A 21,381-nucleotide genomic window follows, 5' to 3' on the forward strand; every position below is an offset into this window, starting at 1 on the left:
GGCTACAACCGCTCTTCCCCCCAACCGAGCTCCAGCTGACGTTCACGAGGCTTCATAATACTATACTTTGATGCATTTTACTAATTACCGCTTGAGAGGAACTTGGTCATAAAATCTGCTGCTGGCTCCCGGACCATAAGTAGCCAAAAAAAATATTTAATATGTAGGTAAGTCAACGATTGAGATAATGTTCTGTTGGTGCCGAAAATACTATAATTCTATTTCACGTTAATTCATAGTACGTGCCTAAAATAATTACCAAGTAAATAGCGGAAAACATTAAGATTTTAAATATCTAACATTATCCTACGAATTTATGGTTTTACGACCTAAAATGTTAACCATTTATTGTGTAAAGTACATTCATAATTAAACGCACAACATATTTGCAAGACTAATTGAATTGATTAATGGCAGTGTAAAGTCCGATCCCGAAAATTTCGACATATCGATAAGACAAATCGACGCTTAACTGGCTTATAAGAGATCGACCTCGGTCCACATTCCCGCACTGATCGTGTGTTACCCATTTGAATTAAAATTACTTATTCAAACCAAGGCTGCTCGGAAGAGTTAGATTGCGAACAATGATTTACGCCTGCAAAACTGATCATTGGTCTCCGTTTAATTGGCTCATTATGTGTATGAAGGTTTTTGGTGGCGATATATTTAGTAGTGCACGTTATTATATGTTGTGGACGAATTCTTTCTGTTTCGAATTGAATTGCTATAATTTTTGTCTTTATATATTTTAAATCGAAATGATATACTTATCAATAAGAAATTATATACCAAATAATGATTACTTATTTATTTTATCTATATTTTTCTAATTATTAAATTTGATTGCATTTCATCATAATTATTATTTCAAATGAAAAATGTTGTAATATTTAGGTAGGTATATGATTTAAAAAGTTTCAGTACCTACAGTTTCTGCTCTTCTTTATAGAAACTGATTTCCAAAACGGTAGTAAATATTAAATGATACATTTAAAATGCATGTATCGACATTCCTAAAAACAAAAGAGGTTTTTGAGTTAAGACTTTTATTTTCTTTTTTGGTTTTGTTAATCGATAAGTCGTTGGATTTTCAAACGATTGACTTGATTCTTTTTGTGTTTGATAGGAAATTGTTGTCGTTGGGTTCCATTTGAGAATCTGGAGTGAAACCTCCCTCTTTATGAAAGTCTAGGCGACGATGACGAGGTCTAGGTTTTTTGTAGAAAACAAAGCGCTTCCAAAAAAGGTTTAGGCGAATGAAGAGATCAAAGACATGTTTTCATACCGAAATAATGCATGTACACAACCTAATGTAGCTCAAAACTTGAGCGCGTTTAATGTTATATTCTAGAACAGTGCGTGTTACACTAAACTAACTAAATCTCAAAAGTGTTAGTGTTTCACAACCAATTATATTTGAGCGATGTAATCAAATCATTGCGATGATAGTCGTGATCTAGAGCATAATCTCTCGTAACAGATCCTCCTCGGTAAATATCCATAACTTAGCAGATAATTTATTTGCGTAATTTTAAATTGCAATATCATTGAACTATCTATTTTATGACTTTGTGCTATAATCCTTAAGTATTCGAGAGAAATTACGAAATGATTGTTATTTTTATATCAGTTTTAAATAATTTTATTCAAATACAAATATTAAGAAAAGGGGTTGCTATATAATTTAATAATTTTTATGAATCCTCATTGTAGGTTCCAGTTACACTCTCATCATCTCTTACTTGCTCGCCAGGGAAATAATAAACAGTAAAATTTTACTATGTAGTGTTAGCTACTAGTACCTATTCTGTGCTATGGCTCTACTGATGAAATGAAAATGTTTGTCTCAATTATAAGATAAGCTTACATTTTTGAAAGTGTTACGTACTTTAAAATATTTATAAATATAGGTACCGTAAAGTTTAATATAACATACGACCTATATTTACAAACGTATATTCTAAAACATAAAAAAACAATATGCACATATTCAGGCGTACAAACATAAACGGCCGCTTAAATATAGGCTTGGCGCGTAAAAGTAATGGTTTTTTTAAAGCATAATTGTTAGCAACTTAACAAGTAGGTACGCACTAAAAAGGTCAGATGTTACTGGAGAATGGAAGATCTTCGTACACTCATTGGTTATTATGTTTATTCATGTAACACTCGTTCGCTAATGTATTTTTACATGCGAAGAAAGAAGCTAAAAGGCGTGCACACAATCAACAAATAGTGGCTTAGAGTTCAAACGATTAACACGGTTTTATGTTTCAATAATTTATGATTTATGAATATGAACCTTCAAAAATAAAGAAAAATTGCTAAATGAATCTCGTTCTAGATATGAATTTAATTTAATATTTCTTAAAATCACAAGTTGTGCACTTTAATTCCTTAAGGACATTTTTAACTTTTTGTCCTTCAGTAAATATGTTATCCACTCCAGTCTCGTATAAATCAATAACTAATAAGTTCAGATATGCCTTTCAAACGAGGTTTAATTATAATTTGGTTCTAAGCGCAATAGAATATTAATTAAAACATTTACGTTTCAAATGATTTCGCAATTTCACGCAGCCTATATTTTAAGAATGATCAATTATTTTTTTCTATATATGTCACGAGTTGAACTTTTAACTTTTTAAGTCCCAATTTAATTTGCAATGAAATTACAAATATTTGACATGATTAATTGCACCGGTATTTCTTAATGATCACTAGAGAATTGTTGCTCTCGATTTCATTACACTTTTAAATGTTAATAGACTTTAATTGACAGCTTTCTGATAATCCAGTTCACTTTTATGTTTTACATACTAACATACACTTTACATAATACTGTATTTTATTGATTTGGACGTGTAATAAAAAGTAATCACGCTCTATCTCGTTTGCATGCGGGTTAATTAGTTGTTATTTATACAAGGGCCGATTTTTCAATGCTTGGATAAAACTTATCCGTCCAATAAAGTATTACACGATAATATTAAAATGTCACGTAAACTGTCAAATACGGGCAATTAGAATACGTTTTTAAAATGGTAATTTTATACATTATTCGACGAATAAGTTTTATCCAAGCATTGAAAAATCGGCCCTAAATGTAATGTTTTAATATGAATTTTATTTAATAATTTCATAATCACTTCTTATTAACTTGTGAATCCATTGCGCTTTAATTCCTAAAGGGCATTTTTAACTGAGGACAAATCCTTCAGTGAATATGTTTTTCATTCCAGTCTTGTACTTATACGTACATCAATAACTAATAATAATAATTAGTTCAGATGTGCTTTTACAACGAGGTTTTATTATTTGTATAAAAAAAGTATATTATTTCAATTCTATTTTTTATTACAAGGTTTATAAATTTATGTGTATAAAACTGTGAAAAACATAATGTTTCTTAAACATATTTGTATCTCGGCCAAGACAATTTTTTACAATTTAATGTTAGAGGCATTCTATTCTTCCTACTATTATTCAAATTTACTCTGTAACAGAACAAGTTCTCAACGTTAATGTTCAAATTGGAGATGGTAAGAGCACGTGATGAGTCCGCGAAAGGAAACTGTATGCATAACAGAGAAATCTTAAGATAAGAATATTCGCTATTTAGCAAACATTGCATCATTGAAATCCATTTGATTTTATCATAATTAAAACATAATAAAATTGGACTGCTTGATTAAATTATTTTATATGGTGCAATTAATAACTTTTACTTATTATCGAGAAGATATACGTACATGTTTTGAAAATGTAATTTAATTTAAATAATGTTTTTACGTATGTAAACTTACTCGCTTTACTAAGGAAAGGAATTTTATATATAAGGATTTTATCATGGAGAATTTGTGTAAGAAAATGTCTTTCACAAAACTTTGCAAAATAAGCTTATGAAATTGAAACATTATGAAATTTAAGTTTGGGACATTTAAGTATATATATAAAAGTGATGGATATTTTAATAGAAAAAAAAACAGAAAGAAAAAGTTTTTTTTAATAGGTATATATCTATCTAACGAAAAGTATTATGCTTCGGTTCTATATTGATAACTGACGCCATCTAGGTATTCTAGTGATCTTTTTCGGGGTTTTAAAATATAAGTCACGTAAAGAGTATACCTTGAATTGCATCTGTTACGAAAAGTACGAGTCTTGCATTCGATTGTGGTCAAATACAATATCGACTGTTTACAAAATTCATTTGTTAATCGAGCGAAAAATTATTCGATTCGCTCACATAATCAATTGTGATGTCAACGCGTCATGCTTGAAGCTACTTCAATTGATCTATTGATAAGATCTTATGAAACAATTTGGCGGTAAGAATCAATGCTAATCAAAGATCTACAATAAATATTTCACTGAAGACATAATTACACAAAGCTCGAATTATTACAGAATTGAAAGAGAGTCTACAATGAAAGCGTTCGAAATTAGATTAAGGGCTTGGTCTAGTAGTGCAAACAAATGCATCCTGTCATCCTATATGTAAATAATACAAATATACTAAGGGAAAGTTGCTCCACTTAATTTTTAAAAATTAAATCATTCGTATAATTTAATATTCGTAATAAGTACCAAAAAGGACAATTTGAAACAATTTTCGTGAAAATTACACCGGGTGATTTTTTTTATCAGTACACAAGATTTGCGAATACTTTCTATTGATATCTTCAACTTCATGTTTATATAACTGATCAACTTTTACAAAGAAATTTGGACGAAATATAAAAAAATAAGCTTTCCATACAAAATGCATAACTCATACATTTTTTTCGACCTAAGTTTCTTAGTGAAAGTTGTTCAGTTTAACTAATAAAACGGATAAACAAATTTTGTATATAATAAAAAAAATGTAATGTTTGTGTTAAAAAATTATAAAATAGAAAAATACGCAAATGAAAACAAAAGATATTTATTTCTGACTAGCTTCCGCCCGCGACTACGTCCGCGCGGATGTCAGTCTTCGCGTCTTCTACAGATTTATTATATTATGTATAATATATAGATTTATATTTATAAACCTAATAAATCTTTTGCTAGCATTATGATGCTTTATCGGTTGCACTGGATTTATCTCTTTTTTTTCAATCGCTTGAATGATATAGGATGGGTCCTTGATGGCATCGAATGCTGAAGTCTCGAATCAATCAATTCTGACAGTAGGCAATTTATGTAAAATCTTGATAATGGTCCATCATTTTATTTTGCCTAAACGTTACATACTTTTTTATTTATTCTATTTTTAACGAATGATTCACTCCAGTCCAAACAGCAAATAAGCAGACTTCTGCTTCTGCAACGTTTAGTTGTCCCTGAATTTGGAAAAAATAGTCATGATTCTTATCTATGACAAAAGTGTTATTTTTTTGCATTGTATTTCAAATATTAAATTTTTTATTTTTAACCGCATCTTCCGCATTCATCTCTTTTGCCGGAATTAGACATTTAACTTCTACTAGTCCAATTTTCCCTTCTTGAGGGAGTGTATTAAGTAAATTTTTTAGATATTTCTCATTATACTTTTAAATAATTTGGAAAATCCAAAAGTGCACGCCTCATAATTTTTTTTTAATAAATATTTATTAATTATTATTTTTGTTTATTTAATAACAATTAAACCACATCGAATCAGACCCTGAAAAATGAAAGGGTTCTATTCCTGAGCATACTCAAGCGTAAGAGAAAAAAAAAGACTCGATTAGTAAAGTATTTCGGTCGCTATCGTGTTAACAAGAAAAAGGATCCGCACATACAGACACACGGACGTCCAAGACAGAACTTTTTTAAACTGTTTTTTAACTAGTTTAAATAACAAAAATGACATCAAAAATATCATGAACGTTAAAAATAGTGTTTTTTCTTAATATGTGTGTGTATGTATTATCTTACAAGTGCAATGTATGATACATAAAGACATTTTAAGTTTGAAAAATCAGATGTTTTGCGCGAAGTGACAGTAGTACCCACCTCAACGCTTCGCTTATGAGGCGTGCAAAAGTTATTATTGTCATTTTGCTCATTAGGTAAAGTAATTTCGATATCAGTTTTAAGTTTTTTGATACCTGCAATAATAACGTCATAATCGCCTGCACATACTTATCGATTACACCCTGTATACAATCCACCATCCACATTCATAATGTTTTCCTGTCCTCCTCTCCTTTACGCTGTTCACCGATATATTTTAAATGAGTAAATCTGCTACCACTGAAGGATGTTTCATTGTGATCAGCAAATTTTCACCACTGTTGTCTGTTGTTTTTCATTTTTAATCAGCAATTGGGAATCATCAGTTTTGTTTTTTGCAGATTGGTGATGTACCCTAACAATACGTCGAAAAGGGAAAGCATCAACGAATTATCGTTTTCGTCCTCTTTTTTTATTCTTCGCGTCTCTGTTACTTCTGTTTGTTTAGTTCTCAACACCCACTGAATTTTCTATGTTATTGTGATCTTCCATTACATCTGAGTTTTGATGATGTGATGATAATCCATTCGTTTTAATATGGGTACTTAGAGTTGGTAGACTAAACTAGAAATGGCGGACTAAATTTGTCAGCGCGTCTGTAAGATCAGAATATAAAACCAACATCCTGTATTTAAGTTACAAAATTAATAATCAAACAACATGCCGCTACGTTGAAAATGACTAGAAGAAAAAATTAAAACACCTCGGATCAATTTTGGAGTAAACAAATCATTTTCCCCGTATGGGGATTTCCCCGGATGAACTTGGGAAGTTCAAGTTCTCAATACAAGTTTATATTATATTTCGTATTTCTCAAACGAAAAATAAACATTTTTGGAACTTCAAAAAAATTATATTATAAGAACATTTATGTGCTTACTTTAGTTTTAAAGAAATATACATCCCTTTACTGACACCCCGTAAAATAAAGAAATTGTTGCCAATCACCTTTGCAATCTATTTGGTTTCATTAACTTTATGTTCGAAGATAATTTTTTTTCTAGTAGTTACACGCGTATTTTTTTCGTTTATTTTCCATATCGAAATCAAATGTTTAAAAATACGAATATTTGCACAAAACTAAGATAAAAATAATAATTAACAAAAATATTAAATTTAATGAAGTAGAGCAACTTTCACTTCGGTATGAAGGAAAATCGAGCGTAGAGCACACGTCAGAACGCTCCGGCCCAAGGAGCGCGACTAAAGAAATTCGCTAGGATTTTTCCTAATTATTTTTAAATATATTTTAATATTTAAAGAATTATCAAAATTCAAAAAAAAAATTTTTTAGAGTATTAATACTCATTGGTCTTCAACCAACTCGAATAAATTAATGGAAAAAATAACTTTTAGCAGTATTTATCAATAGATTTTGTAAGGCAAAAAATGGGAAATTTAATGAATTTATAACGTTCTAATTAAGAAAATCGTAAGTTTTTCGGCAATTGTATTCAGCAGTTTTTAATAACGACTATATAAGGATAATAATGTGCTGATCAGATTGTGTAAATTGTAATCGGTTGCAACGTAGTGAGTGCACAAACTTAGCTCGAAATGTCTTTGGGGGAAAGAGACTTATCTTGAAGGCCTGATTAAGGTAACATAAAGTAACTTTATAAATGTGAAAAAATTCACGCGCATTGCGTATATAACACTAATTGATAAACAAGAAAAAAAAATTCAGTTTATCATTTCATTAGCCGGGAAAAAATTGTCAAATAACTTGTTGAAAACGCAATTTTGCTAGACTGCAGCCTTAATGTTTTGTAATTTTAATGTAATTTAAATTTAAATGTTATGCAATCTGTATCTGAATCGTTAATTTATTTAAATTTCCAGATAACAATTTGAGAAATATACATTATGAAATAAATGAATTTTGATGAAAGTAACTTTTATTATCCATATTTTATATTAGTCATCCCGCATTCGTTTCTCATTTATATACCACATGAAATCTATTCCATCCCCTTGAAAATTAATTTTCGTAAAGAAAGTCTTAGACCTTCTTCACTGTCTAATCAATAACAATGTAAAAAATGTTTAAAATCCATTTAGGTAACAGGATAACTGAATGTATTTATTTATAAATACATACTTTCGAATTTAGACATTCACGTAGGAATTTTATGGTTTTTGTTAATTATTAAAATGAATCGATTAATAATCAGATTGGAGTGTTTATAAAGTTACTTTTGCTTCAAATATAAGCTTGACGTTTTGAGTGTTATTATTATTCTCTAGATAACTTTGCATACCAATGTCGTAAGTCAATATTAACTTTTGCACAGGACATGAAAGCTCATCAAAATTATAAAAAAAATGTATAGAACACTTATCTAAAATCCATAATTCCTTTTTGATCAGTTATTTAAAAACAATAAACCATTCCCTTAAAGCCTCATAAACGCTTCGAATGAATTAGTTTGACGTCCGTCTCATAGCCTACGTTACGGCATAGGTAACCTGAGCTTAACACTCGAAGAGGTGAACGGGTAGCTTGGGTTATATCACGTGCCTCCAACTTTCATGGAGGCTTCATGGCTCGCGCCGGAGACTCAGCCCACAGTGCTTACACGGGCGCTGCATCGGAAGCACGCCTCTGTACTCTGTACATATCATGAAATGAACTGACGACCTGTGAAAAATTGTGTAACTGTGCTATAGTGATAACTGTGTTGTGAACTTTATGATGATTTCAAGGTAATTTTGTTTTACTTTCTTGTTTCTTTTACTTAATTTATGAATAAAAATAAATGTTAATATGAAAATTATGTATGGTTAATTGTAAAGTTAATAAATGACATATTTTATGATACATTATATTTTTGATATTTGCAGTATCGTTGAAATCTTTCATAGGGCGTGTAGCGCCTACGATACGGCTACACTCGTAGCAAATGTAGTTAATTTCATATTTGAATCATGTCAATATTCACAAAAATTATATTAATATTTTAGTACCTTAATTTAATATAAAATGTATGTAACAATAATAATTTATCAGTTATAAAAAATAATTTGAATTTTATCACTCGTGTTATCTTGTTAACAAATATAATACAAAATAATACAACAGTAATTTCTTACAGCATTTTCGTTTAATTATGTTTCTTATTAAATAATTTAAATTTTATTAGGCGTTTAAATCGGTGCATGAATTTAAGCTTTATGATTCAACAATGTTACACTGTATGATTATAATATAATAGATTATTTAAATAATATTATACTCAAGATATTTAATTACTTGTGTTTTATAATTAATACTATTTAGTAAATTTGAATAAAATGATAAATTACGTTGATAAATAAAAAAATTGTAGAAGAAGGTTCATGGTAAAGGGGAAGAAGAGGCTTTAACAAAGTAGAGCAAAATGAAAAGAATCATATCATATTAAAAATTCTTATTCGAGTCAAAGGGTAAACTATATTCGCTAAGAATTTCTTAGTTAAATTTTCCATAAATTTCACTTTTAACAAAAAAGTCAGTAGCTTATATTTCTACTCTAAGGATGTATATTCTACTACTAGTAAAAGTATTATAATCTATAGTTCTACCGTCACACTACGATTTCAATTTAAACGTTTAACGTTCAAGCTAGCTATGCGTACGGTCTGTCATAGCGTTAGGCATAAACGAATGTAAACTAAATAATTTAGGGCCAAAACTATCACATAACAGCGCACACATTGCATCTAAATTCATTAATAATGCAACTCAATACGGCCAAAGTAACGGGCGGTCGCTAGTTACTAAACAAATATGCAGTATCAACTGACACCAGTTTGACCAAACCACGTATATATTTCCCAATACTAGGCTATATTACTAAAAACAGAGAGGAAGTGAAACCGGAATTGGCACATATTCAAATAATATTAACCTGCCGTGGACTTAACCGTTATACGATTATTCCGGCCCATCGGCATTATGGCTAAAAACATCGTAAATTGTTGATCATGACATCACTATCAATAAAAAGAGGCTATGTTTGTCAATATAATTTTAATGAAAACAGAACATCTCTACATAACTGTAATCTCAATTTGATCTTAGGTTATCACTTATCATATTTGTGTTGATTAAAATATTTGTTTATGTCATTTCGACGTTGCTGTTTGAACATAGGCATCTTAATGATGTACTTCATCTTGAACCAGAATTCGACGAAATTAATGATTAAGAAAATTTTTATATCTCCTGTATTCTTTATATTCACTAAGTAGCTTATTTTAAAAATAGTATTTACCACATTCGCCCTTTATTGCTTAAACAATTTTATGATTGCACGAGCCAAAATTATGAAACTGCCCTCTCATATAAGTCATATGCATAATTACAAAGTGCTATTAATCTCAAGGTTAAAATGTAAGGTTATTAGGTTACGAAATTGAACACTAGGGCTGTGGACGGGACCAAATTTAACCAATTACGATCGCTGTACATTCCATAAGCGTAAAACGAGTGTGTCGGTTTGATAAAAAACTGTTTTCTTTGGACACCCAAATATAGATGTAGTGAGGTAAAGCTATGCGGTTTAAACGACTAACAGAATTCTTAAAGAATCTGTGTAAGCAAAAAAAAAAGTTGAAATCTAGGACTCTGTAAGTTCAAAAGCCACACTCCATCTCAATGTTAATTTTTTGTTTGTATAACAAATATTTAAATTTAACAATGGGCTCGCTGCGCACGCGCCGGCTTACGTGATGAAAGTTGGCGCCCCGTGAGAACTGTTGTGTAACTAATCTTATAGGCACTTAAATAAACGATGTAGATCTTATCTGAGAATAGAATATTCATGTTTATTTTATTAATTTGGATTTCTATAAAACCATTCTATGACTCCAGCTATGAATAGGACTACAACGATTTCATACAATAACAAATTCTAAACACTTTCACAAGAGTGGGAAAATTTAGGCTTAATATCAACAATCATCAAATATATTGTTTGCATTTAAGGTGCTAAATCGTGCAGTTTCTAATTTATTCTCACACCTGATCACATTCAATTGTTCGCACATCCGTGGTAAAATATGAAATGTAATTGTTACGGAAGTAAGTGGTACGTGCAGGTCGTTTCTCACAGCATTGATGTCTGGTGAGACTTACGGTCACTGGCACATCAATTGACACGACAATTTATTATTGCATAATAACTTTACGCAGGAGTTAGGGGTATATTCATTGTTGTATTAAAAACTTTAAAAGTTAACGTTTATAAGATTGGATTGTATTTAAATTAATGGAAATGGTCATATATAGGTCCTATTCTATGTTGATTATGAAAAATATATGTCAATCATTTAATTAATTAAGAAAAATTCTGATAGAAAGGACATACTTACAAAAAGTAACACATTTTTCACAACAGTTTTACTCTTACTTTTATTTTTTTAACATAATACATAGTTGATACGGTATTGAACAACTAAACTAAAAAGAAATACGTTTTATCGCTACAGGAATTGATTTAAAAGAACCTATAACGGCATTGCAATAAAACATACGTACCTTAGTCATTGTACAAGTACACTATTTGATATGAAACTCGTAAATTATTAGTAAAATGAATAATTCATTGCAACTGCTTTAAGTTCTGCTTTAACGAAGGCAGTGCTATAAATTTCAAGTTAAATGGAAACAAGTTTAGGCCACCTTATGTGGTTAACATGTTCTGTGTTTACTGTTGAAGGAACAGTTTAGGAAATTTTTCGTTGATTCATGCAGTAATAACTCGATCCGAATCGAATTAAAAGGAACTAAGGATACTTGCTTACACCGCCACAGTAATTTAGTATAAATATAATGAAGATATATCAAATCAATTTACTTTTTAATTATCTTTTTAAAAGTCATATAATTTCTTAATATGCATAAACAAGATATTTCTGTTAAATTGTACTGAAAGCTCGGCTTCTTGTTAAAACCACTTGAATTATAATAGCCACCGCCATAACTATAATTTCATAATTAAAGATAACTATAAAAGTATTGACCTACTAAATGTTTTTGCACAATCGAAATGCTCAATAAATTACTTGAATTTATTTTAGTACCCATTAAAATAGCTGGTAAATATTGTGTAGGTATATATATATTTGCGACTAATAAAAACAGGAAGTTTGAAGAATGCAATCCATCAGAGGATTTTAAATAATTATCACATTTTACGATCTTTGCCTTAATTAACCGTTCACTTGTAAAGTTTGAGATGGTATGTCAATTAAGACTAAATTATCGACAAATAGATCCACCGAGGTATTTGTGGTATGCCTTGCGGTAAGATAATATGGATTACAAAGGTATAACTACGTATAACGTGGTATAACTCTGTCAATTTTTGACTATTTGTAGAGTTAATGTAGAGATCATTGTTAAAATATTTTTGCGTAATCGCTGTCCTAATCCCACTAGGCTTCAACTAGGTTGACCTGAAATAAGTAGCGAATTTTTCCTCTTAGCGGTATTATCTAGTTTAACTGAAATATTTAAATTCAATGAAGTTTAATAATTAATAGTATGTAATGTACTTATTTGCACTATTGCGGCAAAAATCAAATTCAAAAATATCACACTTCATGTAATACGATTTTATACAACCACCCTAATTCATTTTCCTTTCGTTAATTTTATTTATCACCAACAAACAATAAAGACGAACTTCACAGAATAAAGCTCTGATATGATTCAATTGAATAATGAATTTAAATTTAATACTTGACTCGTAAAATTTAAAACTACATATATAGTTAGTTACAACTAAAAAAAATTCAACGTAGAAAAAAGTGCTGTAACATTACCAATTACCATAATGCGTTTACGGTGACATATTGACTTATATGAGAACAAATTTTAATTTAGAATATTAAATTCAACATAATTTAATAATACATTTTGTTTCAGAGCGCTATTCATAGCGCTATTTAGTGCGTATGTGACATCGCTGGCTCCTTTGGTGGCTGATGGAGACGATGATTGCGCGTTATACCTGACCGGGCCGGGTCGATCCTCCGCTTATGACTACAGCCTTAATCTGCTTAAAGGAAACTTGTAAGTATATATTGTTCGCCCAAAAAATATATATGTATAAATTGTTTTCAGGTTTAATTGCCTTTTTGAAATGGTAAAACAATGATATAGCATAATATAATATTGAAGAACTGATACTAAACACAATGACTATGTTTTATTATACATACAAGAGCCACCTTATTGTATTATGACATTGATTATAACCTACGTCGTTTTGTCGAACAAACGTCCATGTATAGCCTCGAGGCGAAATTCAGTATCAAATAACAACTCCATTACCAATACAATAGTCATGTAGTCAGCCGCTACCCAATGTCAACAACTAGAAGAGGCGGTGGAAGTCAGCCACTGTCACCAACTGTTGCATCACACCGTAAACTTGACATGGTTCCATTACATGCTGAACAATCCAGTTTTATTTGACAACAAAATCATAGGGAACCTTATCAAACTGTTCGCTCTTGGCAACATGTATAATAAATCATAATCGAAAAACATGAAGTAATTTTTAATTGACACGATAAAGGATATGCAATTACACGTATTTTATGACCCTCAACGAAAAAGTTGCTATGTAACAGCAATTACCGCAACATCCAGAATAATTTCATTTAGGCAAATTCTATAGCATAACACATTACGTAAGGAATGGAAATGATAAAGTAATCTTAATAGCGTGACGTAACGTAACCCTGGCTCATCTGTAAGGCTTTCATTTCGAACATTACATTAGGCAACAAGTCGAGCAAGAAACGTTCACTTTCAAAATCCTTTCGCTAACTCGCCTCGAGATGACCGGTTCCGTGTGAATGCCAGTAAAAGGATCATCCGGAAATCACTAGTACTTACATTGATAATGAGATAATTGTGGTAATAAATTTCATAGTTTGTGCTTTTACACGGGCGGATTACATGACCGAAACCATTAAGGTTATGATGGTTAAATTTATCCATAGCGAGTTTTCTTTGCATACTCAAAAGTTCCGTACCTACATATTGAAATTACGTTTTAGCACATTATTTTGTACTGAAAATATAATTATAAATTGCTTCGTCATCGTCTTTGTTGGAATCATTATCCCGTAAAACATGTGGTTATTTGTACTTGTAGGTACTAATAGTATATTATATTATCTGAGCTTGTACGAAAGGCTCAAGAGCCAACTGTTTATCAAATAGACATAAATTAAGTGGAACTTAGCTATTGCATCAGAGTGATAAAATCATTATTAGAAAGATACAATAGGTACTAAAGGTCTATTGTCTATTATCCTTTTCGAAAGATAATATAAATTATATATTATTGCAGCCGAAATACAAATAAATATTGTTTTTGAACCTACCAGAAAGAATGATCAATTTCTTGAGAATAATATTAAAGCATCAGAATCATAAGTTAATTTTAAACAAACCATTTTAGTTTGCTAGATTTATGCGCGCTCATAAAAGTTTTTGGCGGATTTCCATCCATCTCCTGAGACTATACTTATCATAATCCATGGACGAAAAACATAACAATTTAATAAAAATCTTTACAAGTCATGTGCCTCAAGTCATTGTCCCATAAAGGTCAAATTTTTATTTTTCGAAAAATTATAACGGTAAACATTTTTTTTTAGTTAGTTGATCGTAATCCGAATAGTGTGCAGGTTCATTAACCTACTGCGCCCAGCCCAGACGGGCATTTCAAGTTTTTGCGAAATTGTCTCTCAGAAAATGAACTGTTTTCACCAGTTTGTAATATGATACGAGTATTACATTATTTATGTTAGTATTGAGCTGTTTTATAATGTCAATATTTTACATTTCATTGCCATCTGCAGCTTTCGTTCTTATTATTTTAATGTTTGAAGAAAGTTTAACATTCTTTGCAGTTACAGATATATTTTTGTGATTATTATGTTGATTGTATTTTAAAAACAAGTAGATAGAGAAAATTACACGAATAAGAGTTTATCAATAATTATAATACATATTTCATCCTTAACCATTCCAACCTTCTATTTACAATACAACAAAGACTATCTGTCTATACTCTTGACAGTAATTTTCACCAGCCGATGTCAAACTAACGGCCTGACCTCTAGTTTCGTTTGCCCACGACATTCAAACACATTACTGCGATATATTACCGTTGAGAAACCATCAAATAACGGAAACAAGAATGTAATAGCTGTGGTAATAGATAGTAGGAAATGTTAAGACGCATCGCTGCTTCGATCATTCACTTTCCACGACTGCTTCCGATTTAGATTATTTTCAAACGTATAAATATGTAGCAAGTAATCTTTTGAAAGGATTTTTTGCATAAACATTTCCATTTTATGTAATTTATGTTGTAATTGATTCACTAACCCGAATAAAAATAAATATTTAATTACTACTTACTCATTGGTTTGATATTGATGTTCATCAAGAAAGAATAAGGTAATCATCAAATAGTTTAACATTACGTCAATGTCTAGACTAGACTAAGGGCCTTATTAGCAAGTTCTAGCTAATCTAACCAATTTCTTTAAAGCCTACATACTTAGATCTTGTTCGAACTTTTTAAAGACTTTCTGCTTCAACATTTTATAAACATGTTTGTTCGTAAGATTTGTACCTCCTTTCTATCCATTAAGATGTTTAAAGATAATTTTAATCATCCTAAAATAACAATTAACTATTATCAATTAATTTTTTAATAATGGTTATTTTATCAAATGATCCACAGATTACCTTCTAAAATAAATAAAAGAAAAAGTTTATCAAAAAATAAATACCCAAAACATACTATGTATTATGTATAATAATTAATATCGATGACACGTTGTATTTATATTTGCTTTTTTTTTAATACAAAATTTAAAAATCAATCATAATTTTACAAAAAAAGCACGCTGACCAATAGAATAAAAAATATATATTTTCTTAAAATTTATGCTAATGACTCATGTTCTCGGTATGTAGAACAGCTTTACGAAATAAAAAAATATACGCAGATATATTTGGTTATATTTTTATTAACGACACAATTTCCTATTATGTTATGCAAATAATGTGGTCAGTTATCTTTCCAATATCCGTATAATTGTAGTCATAATTAGCTTTATTAGCTTTTCTACAGCCTTTGATTAGCATAAACATTTTAACCCCAATTTATTTTTGTGTTTCTATTATGACGTTTACCCTACTTTTAGGTACTTACCTGCTTGTGAAAAAGGTCATTGCCTCGTATCTCAATGTCCCAAAGTTCTTAATTTGTAGTTTATTTTCTGTATTAATTAAACCTATCGTCAATAGTTATTAGTTCCCCTAAACAGACAAATTTTACCTCAGTCCTGCAGTAAACGCTATAATCTAACTTTTTGTTGCAGCGCGTACGACGGCCAACATACATGCATTACTTACGAAGCCATCAACCAAGCATATCTTGATGCCAGAACGAGGATATGTAAGTTTTTGCTATTTTATGTTTTTACCATTTTATTTTTGTCATGTTTTTATTGTACACACCTTTACACAACAGGTTATTAACCTTTGCCTTTGGGTTCATCCAGTGACCGACTTTCGTAACATTTTAGGTAAATTGTATATTTTTTAATTAATGAGTCTTTTACTTTTTTGTTCTGTAAGTATGAACTTTGTAATAAAAAAATATTTCGGTCATGATTATCATGCTATTTAGCCGAAAAATTATATGACCTGCTAACATTTGGGTAACATTTTCAACATAAGTATATATTGAGAATAATATAATTATAAAGTTATGAGTACCGGTCATTTTTTGACATACAAATATAAGTTGCTTAACCTTTGATATTCCTATAATTTGCGTTCCCAGGTCCAATCAAATTACTAGTAATTTAACAGCTATACAGTAACCTTTTGATTATAATATTAAGACACTAATTGCAGATTATTCACCAATAAATTAATAGCGTTTATCAGTCGACCAACATTTTGAACATATTGAATTTTATAGAATATACTAATTATAACTGGAAAAAGTTATATTATGTAGATGGCTTTTTGGCATATTTTTTTTTAATTAATCTCTCGGTACAGGATTTTGTATATAGACTAGATATATTTATATATACAGCATTTTATAAAGACATTGAAATGCTCTACATCAATGTACAATACATAATATAATGTTACTGTTTTTTGCAGTGGTATCTCAACCCAAAGGTGACTGGCACGCCGAAGATTTTGCGAGCGTGGGTGAACTTATTCTTGACATTTCTACCAATTTAGCCCGCACGTAAGTAACTAACACTTTTACTTTTTGATTTTTGAATGCGATGACATTTCATTTTTTCAAAGATAATTTATCAAAGTCGTTACTATATTTATTATTTGATATTTGAAGTAACAGGATATACATATATCCTTGATAAAGGTAGATATTCTAAGCTGTTAAATAATTTCCTTTCCAATATCTATAATAATATATATGTACTTAACAAATGGTTATGATAATTCAATGATTCAAATTATGCCATAGTTTCAAACTGTCCTTCAATCAAAATCGTACAAACGCTCTTATTAATATACCTAATATAATCTAATATCTACTATTACTAAATAATTCATTCATTATCTATTGTTAGTTTTCTTCTTAGAATGTTGTATAACCTTTAAGCTACATAATGAGTACATTGTACTGATTGGTCCGATTAGATTTTGACCACAAGGTTGACCTTCAGCACAGATAATATACCTAATGCTATAGAATATAGATCTTCAACTAATATCCGTGCTTTTATAACCAAATCAGGGCGCTTGTGCACTACAAGGAATTTTACCGTCCGGCATTCCGATTTTTTACGGTCCGGTATGGCCCGCCATTAATCTAAATGCTAGCTTGTCCACTATACGTAATTTTACCGTCCGACATTTCACTTTTCCCTATTCCGGATGGTTTTTTGTGTCTACGAGTCGCTGTACATATAATTGTTTTCGAATGCCCACTTGCTTGGATTTTACTCTTTTTACAGCATATGCCAATTGAAAGCAAACTCTTGTTTTACTTCCTTTTAGCTGACAATGTGATTTGAAAAGTCGGTATTGTTATTTTTATATACATTGACCTATAATTATTATCTAAGTAAGTGTTGGTAAGTTAAAGTTCAAGTGGGAATAGCTTTAGCTCCTCGTCACCGATTAAAATAAATAAGTGAAACACGCATTTTAAATCTCTTACGGAACTTTACTTTTTATAGAATAATATATCTTACGAAGTAATATAATATTTCATCTTCTATATTTTTTACTCGTTTCTTGTAAAATGCAAAAAAATATGATAGCATTCTACCGCCAAACTTCCTTGAACTGTACCGCACTGATCCGAGTAAAGACGGACAGGTGCACAAGCCAATTCATCGGATTTTTCATGCCAAACCGGACCGTAAAAAATCGGAATGCCGGACAGTAAAATTCCTTGTAGTGCACAAGCGCCCTCAGGGACAGTTAAATCACGACGCGGAACTATTAGATCAAGAGCCCACGACGGCCAGACTTTCCTTTCTTTCGGAAAGTTGAAAGTTTATCTGTATATGTCTCCTATACAGATAAGAACGACCAGCGACTATCAAGTTTGGGTTGTGGTTACTTTGGCAGGAAACAGGTAGTGAAGGTGTATAAAATTGTACCTAACTTTCATTATAGTTTAAAAGCTAAATTTTATATATGTTACTTGGGGACCTATAAAAAGACATTACCTTAAGAGCCAGACAGTTTTCATGGTTCTTACATCTAGCCAGACACATTTAAAAAATAACTAACATATCATCAAATTCACATAACTACCTAAAAGCGTAACAAATATGAAATAACCCACTAAAACATTAGTTAACTTTAATTATTAAAAAAATAAAAGTATAATATATAAATAATAAAGTTATTACTTACCTTTTACGGGGGTTTATGTTGATGAAATTTCACGTATCTCGATGACACAATAAAAAAGTCATCGGGATACGTGAAATTAAATCAACATAAGTCTAAGTAAAAGATAAGTAATAACTTTATTACTTATATATTATACTTTTATTTTTTTAATAATTATAGTTAACTAATGTTTTAGTGGGTTATTTCATATTTGTTACGCTTTTAGGTAGTTATGTGAATTTGATGATATGTTAGTTATTTTTTAAATGTGTCTGGCTAGATGTAAGAACCATGAAAACTGTCTGGCTCTTAAGGTAATGTCTTTTTATAGGTCCCCAAGTAACATATATAAAATTTAACTTTTAAACTATAATGAAAGTTAGGTACTATTTTATACACCTTCACTACCTGTTTCCTGCCAAAGTAACCACAACCCCAACTTGATAGTCGCTGGTCGTTCTTATCTGTATAGGAGACATATACAGAGAAACTTTCAACTTTCCGAAAGAAAGGAAAGTCTGGCCGTCGTGGGCTCTTATATTATATCAAATGGACTAGTTTCGTTAAATGAGTATCAGCTGACAAATTGTGTCCATTAAATAATTAATTTAACCATTAAATGTTTCACACCTGAATGATGAATGCGTGCATGCCAAATTAGGCTTCGATACATTTTTTATTGTAATAAATGTGTTGCATGTTTATAAGCTTTTAGTGACGCTAGTTTTAGATAAGACGTTTATTTTTAATATTAAATCAATCTTCTTTTTTTGTATTTATTGATATAATGCTGAGCCAATCGATTTTTATAACGATTTGAACACCTATTTTCACAGTATGTTTTACAATTTTACGCGCGGTGCCATCGCAGTTTGGTACGAAAGTTGATAAATTTCCGTTTATATAAATAAATAAAAAATCACATACAATGTTAAAAAATCTTGTGTTTTAGCTTGTGTTTTACAAATGAACGAAATGGAAAAGCTAAATAACAAACTATTCCATGTAGGTAAGTGATATACAATGATACGATCCATATTTAGCGTGTGAACGTACATTGACCTCTTCAACAAGTGTTGATTTCTCGTACTATGTACCCATTCACTTACTAATAGTTTACGTAAATATTTAAATCATATGTCAGTAAACTTTAAAACAACATACTTACGCAATGTAGGTACTAAATACTAATTAAAATTTTCCTAACGACCAAAAATTTGGCAAGAGCTTTCACAACTTGAACAAACCCTTTCGTTACGACAGTAGGTACATACTTCATAAATCTCAAACGCAAGGTCTGTTATGTGGATTATGAAATTAAAATACTTTTATCGTGTATTGAAGGTCATGATATGCGATGTCTTTGTGGGCAGTTGATTGACATATCTAGGTCTAGTGTCTGGATCGTGCGACCATTGTTTCAAAATATAATCGCTATATGAATGCTATCAGGATTAACAAGAAGCACTGCTGTTACGTAGCACACGCTTATCAGTTTTTGGCATCTTAATGCTAATAAGGACAACAAAGTTATAAGTTTCTTTTGAAAGAATACGTTTAATAAGATACTTCGGTAAACTGTACCTAATCATTTATGGTTAACTCAGCATATTATTATTAACTCAATAAGCAAATTAATACAAGTGCTTAAAGTGCAAATATTGATACGATGGAAGTTATAAATATGTTGAATTTTGCAAAAGTAATTTCATACAATATAACTCTCGCAGATTACAAATAATTGCAACCACAAGGGCTATAAATAGATTACCAAATTCACTTAATATTATTGCGTTATAATTACTGATAATTTGTATGATTTTATCTTGCGTAGTATTTTGTCGAGTCTTTTTTGTAAGCTTTTATGCTCTTACTTCAAAATTATTTGTTAACTGACTAATGCAGTGGTCAATTTCATAGACACACGGCAAATCAAGGCATATTTATGTAAAGTTCACTAGTCACTACAGACTAAATGTTCTATATGTTTATAGGTTATGTATACTTATAAAATAATTGTAATACAATATTTCTCTATCTCCTGCCTTACTATTGTTACGTCACTGACACACCTTCTACACATGCGTTCCAAATAAATTAAATTAACAAATTAATAACTCAACACGGCTCATAAACTGATTATGAAGCCTTGAACCAGATCTCAAAAAAGACATTGACCTTCTGAAGTAAAAGTAAAGGGAAATTATGAAACAATTTAATGTAGGTACATACATACTTACAAAATAAATTAATTACATAGCACGTATAAGAAGAGTCTTATAATATAAGAGCCCACGACGGCCAGACTTTCCTTTCTTTCGGAAAGTTGAAAGTTTCTCTGTATATGTCTCCTATACAGATAAGAACGACCAGCGACTATCAAGTTGGGGTTGTGGTTACTTTGGCAGGAAACAGGTAGTGAAGGTGTATAAAATAGTACCTAACTTTCATTATAGTTTAAAAGTTAAATTTTATAT

The 21,381-nt window shown here is 30.3% G+C and overlaps 2 protein-coding genes across 2 annotated transcripts in view; both read left to right on the plus strand.

Annotated features, from left to right (window-relative positions):
* CREG (Cellular Repressor of E1A-stimulated Genes) overlaps positions 1–21,381 on the plus strand; it is a 188,776-nt gene that overhangs the window by 103,174 nt on the left and 64,221 nt on the right. The window lies entirely within an intron of this gene.
* The window catches only part of LOC149908397 (uncharacterized), a 37,347-nt gene continuing 24,497 nt past the window's right edge, over positions 8,532–21,381 (plus strand). Inside the window, exons 1-4 of the mRNA XM_090101850.1 lie at positions 8,532–8,691; positions 12,899–13,045; positions 16,387–16,463; positions 17,186–17,276. Coding sequence (XP_089957976.1) covers positions 8,678–8,691; positions 12,899–13,045; positions 16,387–16,463; positions 17,186–17,276 — 329 coding nt within the window. The 5' untranslated portion in view covers positions 8,532–8,677. The remainder of the gene's footprint in view (positions 8,692–12,898; positions 13,046–16,386; positions 16,464–17,185; positions 17,277–21,381) is intronic.

This window comes from Colias eurytheme, chromosome 5 (assembly GCF_061535395.1).
Source record: "Colias eurytheme isolate Ceu_HAF_F1 chromosome 5, ilColEury1 Martin Lab GWU primary, whole genome shotgun sequence".
NCBI classification, from domain to species: Eukaryota; Metazoa; Arthropoda; class Insecta; order Lepidoptera; family Pieridae; genus Colias; species Colias eurytheme.